This window comes from Eleutherodactylus coqui, chromosome 2, assembly GCF_035609145.1.
Source record: "Eleutherodactylus coqui strain aEleCoq1 chromosome 2, aEleCoq1.hap1, whole genome shotgun sequence".
Lineage (NCBI taxonomy): Eukaryota > Metazoa > Chordata > Amphibia > Anura > Eleutherodactylidae > Eleutherodactylus > Eleutherodactylus coqui.
In genome coordinates this window covers 163,937,571-163,949,630 of record NC_089838.1, presented here as the reverse complement: position 1 = coordinate 163,949,630, position 12,060 = coordinate 163,937,571, and the positions used below count along the sequence as shown (strand labels likewise).

Sequence of the window (12,060 nt, the reverse complement as noted above, 5' to 3'; positions counted from 1 at the left end):
CGCACTTGCAGTTTTTGAGCCAAAGCCAGAATTGAATGAAAACCATGAAGGAAGGAGGTGTCATTCTACTTCCTGTGGGATCCACCTGCAAGTGCAGGAGTGTTTAAAAAAAAATGCTGTGTGTGAAGCCACCCTGAGGGTGCGTGCACACGGCCGCTGAAGAAACTTGTACCCGATATTCTCTGGCGCAACTCGCATCGGACAACATAGGGACAAAAATAGAATGTTGGACAACAATAGAACATGCTGCAATTGTTTTCCTTGGACTATTCATCCAAGTAAAAAGAAGAGCTGTGTGACTATTCTCATTCAAGTAAATGTGTCCTATTTCGGTCTCAAACTCAGATGGAAAACCCGTCCCCATGCATGTACCCTGCGGGGGATTCGCACGGGTGGGCATTGTACACTGCTAACAGATTGCCACAGAAACAGCCGGGACTACATGCAGAATTTGGTCATCGCAATAAATAATCCTCAGTGATTTAGCAGCAAACCCGCATGTAACATTGCAGACATGTGGTGTAAAATGACACCCCTGAGGATGAATCTACCGCAGGTAAGTGGGTCTGGGTGGAGTCCTGCAGGAATTATTTGGCACCCTAGGAGGCTTTTCCAAACAAGTTGTCTGGAGCCCAGCAGGTGAATCAGGCTGTGGAGAGCAGCTTACTCCGGCTGGTGTCTAATCCCTGCCTTTATTTTGGGGCTCATTTACCATGGAAACCGATCTGTTTTCTTGGTACAAGAATCAGGTGAGTATAAAGTACATGTTACTCTGTGAAGTTATGCTTTCTACCTGTCTGAATAGCAGGTAGGTATTGGGTGATACAGCTCTCCTGCCATTATGTGATACTCTTCTCTGCTAAAAACTACTACTATTCAGAATTGGATCCAACATGTCATGTTATGCATGTGCTATACAAAACGGCACTATAGCGTGAGCGCCGCTTGTGATCTAGGGCACCTGCACATTCAGTGCCAGCAGCACTAGCTCGCACATGTCTCCTAGCACCCACAGGCGGCTTCATGCACTCATCTCATCCACTGCTGCACCAAATAGAATGCATGCTTCACTGTAGCGTCACAAAGGTGTGCTTTTACTTATTTTGTCTTTTAAAGAAAAGTACCTCAAATTAAGAATGTGACTGTTTTGGACCTTGGGGATTAAGGGATTTTTTTTTTTTTCATCAGTTTTTTTCCTCTGGTGGCGTAGCCGTATGAGGGCTTGTGTTTTTTTTGTTTGTTTGTTTGTTTTTTTATTTTTATTTTTTTGTTGGATTATTGAATTGGTTTTTTTTTTTTTTTTTTTTAATGGCACTATTTAGCATACATGTAATGTATAACTTTACTTCTGGTGGATAGCAAATAAGACTGCATTGTTTTTGGGCTTGCTCTGTAGGGTGTTTACCATATGGTGCTGATTCCCTGAGTTATTACAATTAATTTGATGTCTTTTTTTTCTTCCCACTTTTGCACAATAAGCATTTTAAACAAAATAATTTGTTTTTGTGTCCCCACACTCTGAGAGCTGTAAGACTTCTATTTTTCCCATCAGTGTAGCTTTCTTTAACTCCTTGATGGCGTCCAACGTACATGTATGTCAGGTGTGCACAGGGACTGTATGACACAGGCTTGGGAAACAAGCCCGCACCATATGCTGCGGGTGTTGGCTGATCCCTGGCTGTTTAACCATTTAGATGCCACTGTCAGCGTTAACAGTGGCATTTAAATGACCCATCAGAAAGAGACGTCTCACAAGGGATCGTTTATCTGCTATGGCGGCCTGGGGCCTTATGAAAGTGCCCAGGGCTGCCATGGACTTTTGCCTGTTATTAAAATGCTTTTGAAAATGCAAGTATTGCAATATATTGTATACAAGTGATCAAACAATCACAATTTCTAGTCCCTTTTATGATGACTTAAGAAAAACTGCTGGAGGGTGCTGGTCATTTATCTATTTGCTTTATCTCCTCTCAGAACTCTGGTGCTTGGCATCATGCATGTTCTACTTTAATGTTGCTTGTATGCATGAGTTTCTGGTTGGGATTCCCTCGACCTCTTGTTGGTGTGAACAGCGACGTGTTCAGTGTCTATTGTAGGTGACCAGACATTTCCATTAGGGAGAGCCAGACCCCTAGGTTCCAGCATGGGGCCGTCCCTATTGGGACGATTGCCCCACTTGTAGGCAGGACTCCCTTTGGGTTTTAGTTGTCTTGTTAGGGACTCACAAGACAACATGCGCCTGTGAGCTTACGTACTTTGGCCACATTTCTAACTAGTACCCTGTAGTTTAGCTGTTTGATCTGCTTATGGTGTTGGTATTATTGGTAAGTAGTTTGGCATTTTTTTTGTTGTTTGCATGCATGTCTAGTTTATTTATTGTACCATTTCCATACACATTGTTGTTACCTGGTGTTTGTGATGTTTTGTATGCATCTTCTCTCCCTGTGTGAACACAACCTTTAAGTTTGTGCTGGATGTAGTGCGTCTTGTGCTCCAGGTGAACCTAACGGTATGTCTAGTCCATGTTTGGGTTGCGTCCATGTAGGCCGTTGTCCCTATGGCCTGCACAGACGTAACATGACCAGTGTGAAAACTGAAATATTTTAAGATTTCTATTTATAAGTGAAGAGTTGCATAAATAAAAACATAGCAGATATATTAAAACTGTCTAAAAGGAAAACCTGTTTTAGTTGTCCATAGCAACCAATCATAGAGCAGCTTTCACTTTTTAAAAGCAGTATGAGGTATGAAAGTTAGGGCTTATTCACACGGACGTATATCGGTTAGGTTTTCACACTCCAGACGATATACGCTGCCCCTCTGATGCATTGGTTTACAATGCATCAGTGCACAGGGGCGTATCTCCGCAGCGTAAAAGCACCCGGTCGGCACTGCTAAACCCCACCCCCTTCCTCTTCTCCCCGCCCCTTGCCGCTGTTTGCAGTGGCAGGGGCGAAGTTAAACAGCGTCAAGGGGCGGGAGCTCAGCACACTAGCTCCCGCCTCCTCCCCTTGCAGAGAGCCGGGTAGGGCTGTCTCGCCCCGCCAGACGGCATAGCCGCCGCCCTGTGCATCACATGGTAGCGTATATTGGCCGGCCGTTTTCACAGCCAGCGAATATATGCTCATGTGAATAGTTTGCTATGGGCAGCAAAGGCAGTTTTGCTCTTAGACCGTTTCAGAATTCTCCCCCCTATAATACCAAAATTGGTTTAATGAAAGTTCCTCCTTTTTACCAGTGACATACATTGTGCATAAAGTCTCCAGTGCTTTTCTAGAGACCAGACAACCATATTAACCTATCACTGTTTTTGCCTTTTTAGGTGCAATGCATTTCTGGCAAGTGGGAAAATAACACCCCTGAAAATCAAAACACGTTGGACTTTGACATAAAAGTTTTAATTGGCACCGTTACATTTTGCAGTAAAGATGGAGGAGAAATTAACCAGACAACGTATTTTTCCATGTGTGATGTGTGTGAAGGTAATTTTAATCCTCAGTGGTTTTTAGCATGCCTATTAAATTGGGTAGGTACCTTACTGCATGTTTATAAATCCGGTCATGTAGTGATGGTGCTTTCTCACTGAAATACTTTTGACATGTCATCTGATTCAGCTGTTTCACATCAGTGTATTGCAGCCACACTAATGCATCTGTAAGGCCGCCTGCACACGAGCGGAAATCCCGCCGCGGGATTTCCGCCGCTGAAAGTTTGCATAGGAGTGCATTAAAATACGCACTCCTATGCAGACGGCCGCGGTTTGGCTTCGCGCGGCAAACAAACCGCGGCATGTCCTAATTTTCTGCGGAGCACGCACTCACCCGGCCGCCGGCTCCGGTCTGCGCATGCGCCGGCTGCGCGGCAGCCGGCACATGAAAGAGCCGGGGCCGCCAGGCGCGGGTGAGTACGCGCTCGTCCCTGCAGGCGCTCGGGTCGGATCGCGCGGCGAGAATTCTCGCTGCCGGATCCGACCCGCTCGTCTGCAGGCGGCCTCATACAGACGAGTGCCCCGGCCTGAGTGTGGATTAGGATACCTGCAGCTGTATTATGCCTGTGTGTTGGTTGTTATACCTTTTTGTTTCCAATTCATGTTTTAGGTTATAGGCCTTACAAAGGAGACTGGGTGAAAGCCGAGTATTTCATCAATCCATCTACGTGGAACAGTGAGGCGATTTCGGTAAAGCCTCTGAGATGTAAACGAGTGGACCAGGTGTGTGTTTTTTGTTTTACTGTGTTGCATGCAATGTTCTGAATGGCCGTCCTCTCTTCAGAATGATCTGTGCTGTGTTGGATTTGCAGGTTCCACAAGTGGAAAAACCACAACGAATTGCACAACAATAGTATGAATTTTCCACAATGGATTCACAATTTCTGTATCAAAATCTGCACCATTGGTGCGGATCTGCAGCAGACTTCACGCTTTTTATTGAATAGGTAAAATTGGCTGAGAATTTTGACACCGTTTTTTAAACAAAGTGGTGTGAATTTTTCACTGCGAAAAATCTACGCCATTTCTGCTATGTGTGAATGCACCCTATGGTGCTATCGCTGATTTGCTGCAGAGTTTTGTGCAAATCTGCAGCAGACTTCTCCCCTTCAATTTGAATTCCATTTAAAGGGGGAAATCTGCTGCACATCTGCAGCAAATCAGTGATGTGTGAACACACTGTAAACTCCATTCACATGTAGTAATTGATGCAGATTTTAAGGTATGCTGTGGATTTTCTTGCATGTTTGGTTTGTTGAGAATTTGACACTTTGCAATAAGGGCTCATGTTCACAGCTGGGTCGGATCACGTCTGTGAAATATTACAGCGGAATCAGAACCGGCGCCCCCAAGAGACCGCGTACTTGCCTCTCCGGATCCGCCGAGAGTGTCCCACCCAGCGAGCCGGCGTGCATGTGCAGTGCAGAGTATGACGCGGCGGCACTGGGCGGTAACGTAGATTCTAGCGGTACTTCCCCTGTGCTCACAGCGGAATTATCTTGGGACGGACAGCTTCCATTGACTGCAATGGAAGCCGTCCATGCGATTTTTCTGCATAGAATAGAACATGCTGCGATTCTCCCCCGTGAGCGGAAAATCGCAGTTTATTTCCGCTCGTGGGCAGGGGAGAATCATTTACTACAGCATGTCTATAGGCAAACATTGCTGTGGAATTCGCAGCGGGTGTCCGCAGCGATAATCTGGGCATTAGCCCTTAAGGGGTAAAATCTGCTGCAAAATACAGCAGTTAGCACATGGTGTGCTAGGGCTTATAATTGCATCACCAAACCTGTTTTTGAGAGAATTTAGAAATGTTGTTGTTGAAGTGGCCATATAACTGTTTACTTTCCAGTGCTGCAGTGCTCAGAAGGTCGTTTTAAAATGTTGAGGAAATTGTTGACTGAATATGTGCAGGCTATGGAAGTGGTTAACCCCTTAGTGACGGAGCTTTTTTGCTTTTTTCCATTTTTGTTTTTTCCTACTCCCTTTTAAAAAATCGTAGCTCGTTTATTTATCCATCGACGTCGCTGTATGAGGGCTTGTTTTTTGCGGGACGAGTTGTATTTTTCAATGGCACTATTTATTGTACCATATAATTTACTGAAAAACTTTTTAAAAATTCTTAGCGGAGAGAAATGCAACACAAATTGCAACAAAAACGACCTGATATTTTTATTCTATGGGTCAGTACGATTGCTACGATACCAAACTTATATAGTATTTTTTTTTCTGTAGTACTTTTATTTATTTTTTTTTAAAGATATTTAATTTTTTTCAATTATTTTCTGTGGTCATTTTGTGCGCGCAATGCCTTTTTTATTTTTTCGTCGACGTAGTTGAGAAAGGGCTCATTTTTTGCGGGATGTCCTGAAGTTTCCGATAGTATCAATTTGGAATACATACGACTTTTTGATCGCTTTTTATTGCATTTTTTCTGGGAGACAGGGTAACTAAAAAAGTGTATTTCTGGCGTTCTTTATTTTTTTTTTTTCAGACGACGTTCAACGTGCGGGAAAAATAATGCACTACTTTGATAGATCGGACTTTTACGGACGCGGCGATATCAAATACATATTTTTATTTAATGATTTTGATTTTTTAATAATAGATATGGCAAAAGGGGAGTGATTTAAACTTTTATAACTTTTTTTAACAATTAAAAAAACTTTATTGATTTTTTTAATTTTTTTAAATTTTTTATTTTTTAACATTACTTTGAAGTCCCCCTGGGGGACTTTAACATGCGATGCTTTGATGGCTCCTGCAGTATGACGTAATGCTATAGCATTACATCATACTGCTTTTTTACAGGCAGTCTTTCAAGCCACCCTGTGTGGATGGCTTGATAGGCAGCCCTGGGGCCATTCATTAGGCCCCCGGCTGCCATGACACCTTCACGGCTCCCCCGATCTCACCGCGGGGGGGGCTGTGCGGGAGATTTAAATGCCGCTGTCAGAATTGACAGCGGCATTTAAAGGGTTAATAGCCGTGAACAGCCGAGCGCGGCTATTGCCCGCGGGTGTCAGCTGTAATAAACAGCTGATGCCCGCGCTGTATGGAGGGAGATAGCGGTGCTACCTCCCTCCATACACGTCCTGCAACAGCAGGACGTAGTTTTACGATAGGGCTGTCACTAAGGGGTTAATAAGTCAAATTTGTTCAAAACTTGAAATGTACTGATCGTTTTTCAGTAATGGTGACTATTGATTACGCTGTGTGTAAATCTGCTTTGCAAGAAACTAAGCTTTCTATCTGCTATGCATAAAGTCTGACCTCTAGTGTCATGATTCAGCACTGCGCTTTACATTAGGCAGCAAATCTATATCTATACTCTAAGAGCAGAACCAAGTTTGTACAAGTTTTCTACCTGTAAACTAGAGTTGTTTTTTTTTTTCATCTGCTGACAGCAATCAAAGATTTTGAAAATGGTACTAATTGAAATAGAAGGTATATTAGAAAGTGGTACAACTGGTTCTTATACATTGATTATCCTTTTTATCTTTATTTACAGTAGATCAGGGGTTACAATCTTTTCCAATGGCCACATTGTCATTCTGAACTAATTCCAGGGGGTTGTAATAAAATCTAAGGGCGTATTACTATTGGAGACATTTGTGGCTTATCAAAAGTACATGCAAAAATATCTGATGGGTGCAGGCTCCTCATCTAGAAGTCCCAGCTATCGAGCGAATGGGGATGTCCCCCAGTTAGCAGTCCACAGAGGCAGAAAGCATGCATGTGTCTCTCTCTATTGTAGATGATGATTTTTGTAGTAACACTCTAGCACTTCACAACTCCCATATACTACAATGGAGAGCTAAGTCCCCCCCCCCCCCCCCTCTCCATTGCAAGCAGTGGTGAGGGGGTGGGAGCTCAGTACCTCCTCCCCTTGCAGAGAAATCCTGGCCGATATATGCCCGTCTGAATAAGCCCTAAGACGGATGAAAAATGTACATGTGAAAGGCCAAGAGTTGCCATGTACTATTCAAGCCGATTGCTGCACAGATTGAATGATGACCATACAGTGATGTGTTTTTGTTTTTCCTCTTGGTTTTTCAGGTGACAATCACTGCTTTCTATGAGCTGAGTGGTGTGATAGATGGCAGTATATTCTTCACAGTTGATGCCATAAGACTTCCAGAAGGCTACAGACCTCATCGAAATGACCTGGTTAATACAGTAGTAGTGGAAAGTAACCAGTCCTGCTATGTGTGGAGAGCGCTTTGCATAGCGCCAGCTACCGGAAATGGGTAAAGAGTTCTGAAATTCTTATTTAACAGGCTTTAAACAACCTTGTTTTGCTGGGTTTACACTTGGCAGTTATGAATATAACTAAATATTGACACGTCTAGATCTATTACATATGATTGTCAAAATTTCCCTAATGTTTCCACTTATTGTTCTTATTCTAAACATCCATCTAAATCGTCAAACTGAATGCCAGAAGCTTTCTTTTTTTTTTCTGGCCTGCATCAACGGTGCTTTCCAGCCAGCTTCAGATATCCACATTTAACCCCTTAGTGACGAAGCCTGTTTGCTCCTTAGTGACGGAGCCAAATTTTGGAAATCTGACATGCGTCGTTCAACGTAGCATAACTCCATAAAGGCTTTACATATCCAAGTGATTCTGACATTGTTTTTTCGCCACATGTTGTACTTCATTTAGGTGGTAAAAAGAGACCGATATAATTTGTGTATATTTATTAAGAGCGCCAAAATTGGGAACATTTTGAAACAATTGTCATTTTTTTCATTTTCAACTGTAATATCTCAAATATGTCCAAACATACTGTACAAATTTTTTATAATATATATTTCCATCTGTTTACTTTATTCTGAATGCACACTTGAAAAACGTTTGTTTTTTTAAGCATTTAGATGACGTACAAATTTAACATTACTTTTCAGCATTTTGAGGAACACTTTTGTTTTCCTGCACCAAGCCAAGTTTGCAAAGGCTCATTAGTGTCAGAATAATAGATACCCCCCCCCCCCCCCCCAATGACCCCACTTTAAAAACTACACCCCTTAATGTATTCACTGAGGGGTGTCATGAGTATTTTGACCTCACAGTTTTTTTCAGGAATTAATTAAATTTAAAGGAGAAAAAATAAAATTTCATATTTTTGCAAATATGTCATTTTAAAGACATATTTTTTTTCCTATATTGCCCATGAAAATGAGGATTTACACTCCAAAATGGATACCCCCGTTTCTCCCGTGTTCAGAAACATACCCATTGTGGCCCTAATCTTATGTCTGGATGCACAACGGGGCCCAAAATGAAAGGAGTAGTCAGTGTCTTTCAGAACATAAATTTTGCTTGAAGGCGTTTTAGGCCCATAGCACTTTTGTAGAGCTCTTGAGCGGCCAAAACCAAAGAGAACCCCCACAAATGACCCAATTTTGAAAACTAGACCCCTTAACGAATTTATCTAGGGGTGTACTGCCCATTTTGACCCCACAGTTTTTGGATGAATTAAAGCAAAGCAAAAGGAAAAAATTGTGATTGTTTTTTTGTCAATTCTGTCATTTTAAAAACAGCTTTTTTTGTACAGCACACACATGAATGAAGCCTTGCACCCCAAAATGGATACCCCCGCTTCTCCCATGTTCAGAGACATACCCATTGTGGCCCTAATCTTATGTCTGGATGCACAACGGGGCCCAAAACGAAAGGAGTAGTCGGTGTATTTCAGAACATAAATTTTGCTCGAAGGCGTTTTAGGCCCCATAGCACCTTTGTAGAGCTCTTGAGCAGCCAAAACCAAAGAGAACCCCCACAAGTGACCCCATTTTGAAAACTACACCCCTTAACGAATTTACCTAGGGGTGTACTGCCCATTTTGACCCCAGTTTTTGAATGAATTCAAGCAAAGCAAAAGAAAAAAAAATGTGATTTTTCGTTTTTTTGGCAATTCTGTCATTTTAAAAACTGCTTTTTTTTGTACAGCACACACATGAATGAAGTCTTTCACCCCAAAATGGATACCCCTGTTTGTCCCGTGTTCAGAGACATACCCATTGTGGCCCTAATCTTTTGTCTGGATGCACAACGGGGCCCAAAATGAAAGGAGTAGAGATGAGCGAACGTACTCGGTAAAGGCGATTTCGCAATCGAGCACCACGATTTTCGAGTACTTCACTACTCGGGTGAAAAGTACTCGGGGGCGCTGTGGGTGAGCGGGGGATTGCAGTGGGGGGGGGGGGGGAGGGAGAGAGAGGGGGCTCCCCCCTGTTCCCCGCTACTACCCCCCACTCTCCTCTGCAACCCCCCACCCCACAGCGCCCCCGAGTACTTTTCACCCGAGTAGTGAAGTACTCGAAAATCGCGGTGCTCGATTGCGAAATCGGCCTTACCGAGTACATTCGCTCCTCTCTAGAAAGGAGTAGTCGATGGCTTTCAGAACAGAAATTTAGCATGAAGGTGATTTAGGCCTCATTGCACACTTGTAGAGCCCTTGAGCGGCCAAAACGACAGAGAACCCCAACAGATGACCCCATTTTGAAAACTAGCCCCCTAACGAATTCCTCTAGGGGTGTACTGTGTATTTTTACACTACTATTTTTGAATAAATCTAAGCAAAGCAGTAGGAAAAAAATTACAATTTTCATATTTTTGGCAGTTGTATCAATTTAAAAACTTTTTTTTTTGTACAGCACACATAGGAATGAAGACTTTCACCCCAAAATGGATACCCCTGTTTGTCCCGTGTTCAGAACCATACCCCTTGTGGCCCTAATCTACTTAAAGGACACATGGCTAGGCCTATAATAGAAGGAGCACCCGTTGGATTTCAGGGTACAACGGAATAAATTCCAGGCCCCATCGCCCACTTATAGAGCCATTGAGCGGCCAAAACGATAAAGAACACCCACAAATGACCCCATTTTAAAAACTAGACCCCTTTAACGAATTCATCTAGGGGTGTACTGCGTATTTTGACCCCACAGTATTTGAATAAATCTAAGCAAAGCAGAAGGAAAAAATTACAATTTTCATTTTTTTGGCAATTTTGTCAATTTAAAAACTGGGTTTTTTTTTGTACGATGTACATAGGAAAGAAGACATTCACCCCAAAATGGATCCCCCTGTTTGTCCCGTGTTCAAAAACCTACCCATTGTGGCCCTAATCTACTTGCAGGACACATGGCTAGGCCCGTAATGGAGGGAACACCCGTTGGATTGCAGGGCACAACTGAATAAATTACAGGCCCCATTGCCCACTTGTACGGAATAAAAATTGACACCTTAAAAAAATATCCCCTCCCCCACACACTCCGCGCCCTTTTCAGCATTCCCTAAATCTTAGATAAAAGTAATAATGTGAACTGTGTAGTATTTCCAAAGACAGGGGTAATTACGGAGGCTGGTTGGGATGGGTACATGGGACAATAAAACCGGGTATCCCCCCTCCTCTCATGCTTTTTGGGGGGTATTTCTTGACCTCAGTTGTGGGTATGGGGTGTAAAAAGTGGCGTTCCATGAGTCTCCGTAAGCTTGAGTAGGTGCGGTGGTCTCACACAGAAGGCGCTCAACAAGGTGCTCCTGGAACTGCATGAAGGCGAGCGTTCCCGGGGCTTCTTGTAAATTGCGTATTACAGGTAGCGGTCTGAATAACGCAGGGCTCTCGCAGCCGTAGGCGGAATCCGCTTGCGGAGGCCCGCAGTGGATCCCATCTGTGAGCCCGGCTGTGACCCTGCGTACGGCCGCGTAATGTACTGCGCATAACTGCCTACTCACACAGGGGGTCATGCGCAGTACTTTTTTTTTTGTTTGTTTGCATTTCCCGCACCGTCGCTTAGCGATGACGCGGGTACCCGCAACCCGTATACAATGTAGTTGCGTATGGGCTGCGGGTATATCCGCAACCATGGAGCACAATGGGCTCTATGTTGCGGATATCCGCGGTAAAATAGAACATGCTGCGTTCTCTTTTCTGTGAGTGGATTACACAATTCCGACCCGCTAATGTGAGCGGAATTGTGTAATCCAATGCAATCTGCGTATTACCGCGGATCAGACGCATGCGGAATCCGTAATTCCTATCCGGTCATGTGAGACCGGCCTAAGGTAGATCGCTACCTTTTTATCACGTGACCGGGGACCGCTCAACGAGGCCACCCGTCACTGCTCCAGGCTCTCGGCGACCACTGGTCGCTGGGAGTAAGGAGATTTTAATTTTCCTGGGCTCCCCGACTCCTGCGCATGTGTCCGTTTTTTTACCGGCGGTCGCATGCGCAGAATCCGGGAAAGTTCACGGAGGAAGGTTGCGTTGGGGTGCAAATACGGAGGCCTCCGGTAAAAAGTTTCAGCTCCTCTCACTGATCGCATCGGTGAGGGGAGATGAACCTTCACCTTTTTTTTACTTTTACGTGATCGCCATTATCCATTGGATAACGGCGAACACGTGATCAGGAACCGCTCACCGCGGACACCCGTGAAATCTCCAGGCTCTCGGCTAAGTTTTGTAGCCAGGAGCAGGCAGATTTTAAATTATCACAGCTTTTGCGCATGCGCCTGCCATTGTGGCGACGGTGGCGTGCGCAGCAGCTGGGGTAAGGTCCGCTGA

The 12,060-nt window shown here is 44.0% G+C and overlaps 1 protein-coding gene across 1 annotated transcript in view; it reads left to right on the top strand.

The window, feature by feature from the left end:
• Window positions 1-443: 443 nt before the first annotated feature.
• Window positions 444-12,060, top strand: part of MOV10L1 (Mov10 like RNA helicase 1) — a 70,663-nt gene continuing 59,046 nt past the window's right edge. Inside the window, exons 1-4 of the mRNA XM_066591878.1 lie at window positions 444-556; window positions 3,323-3,482; window positions 4,098-4,210; window positions 7,547-7,737. Coding sequence (XP_066447975.1) covers window positions 515-556; window positions 3,323-3,482; window positions 4,098-4,210; window positions 7,547-7,737 — 506 coding nt within the window. The 5' untranslated portion in view covers window positions 444-514. The remainder of the gene's footprint in view (window positions 557-3,322; window positions 3,483-4,097; window positions 4,211-7,546; window positions 7,738-12,060) is intronic.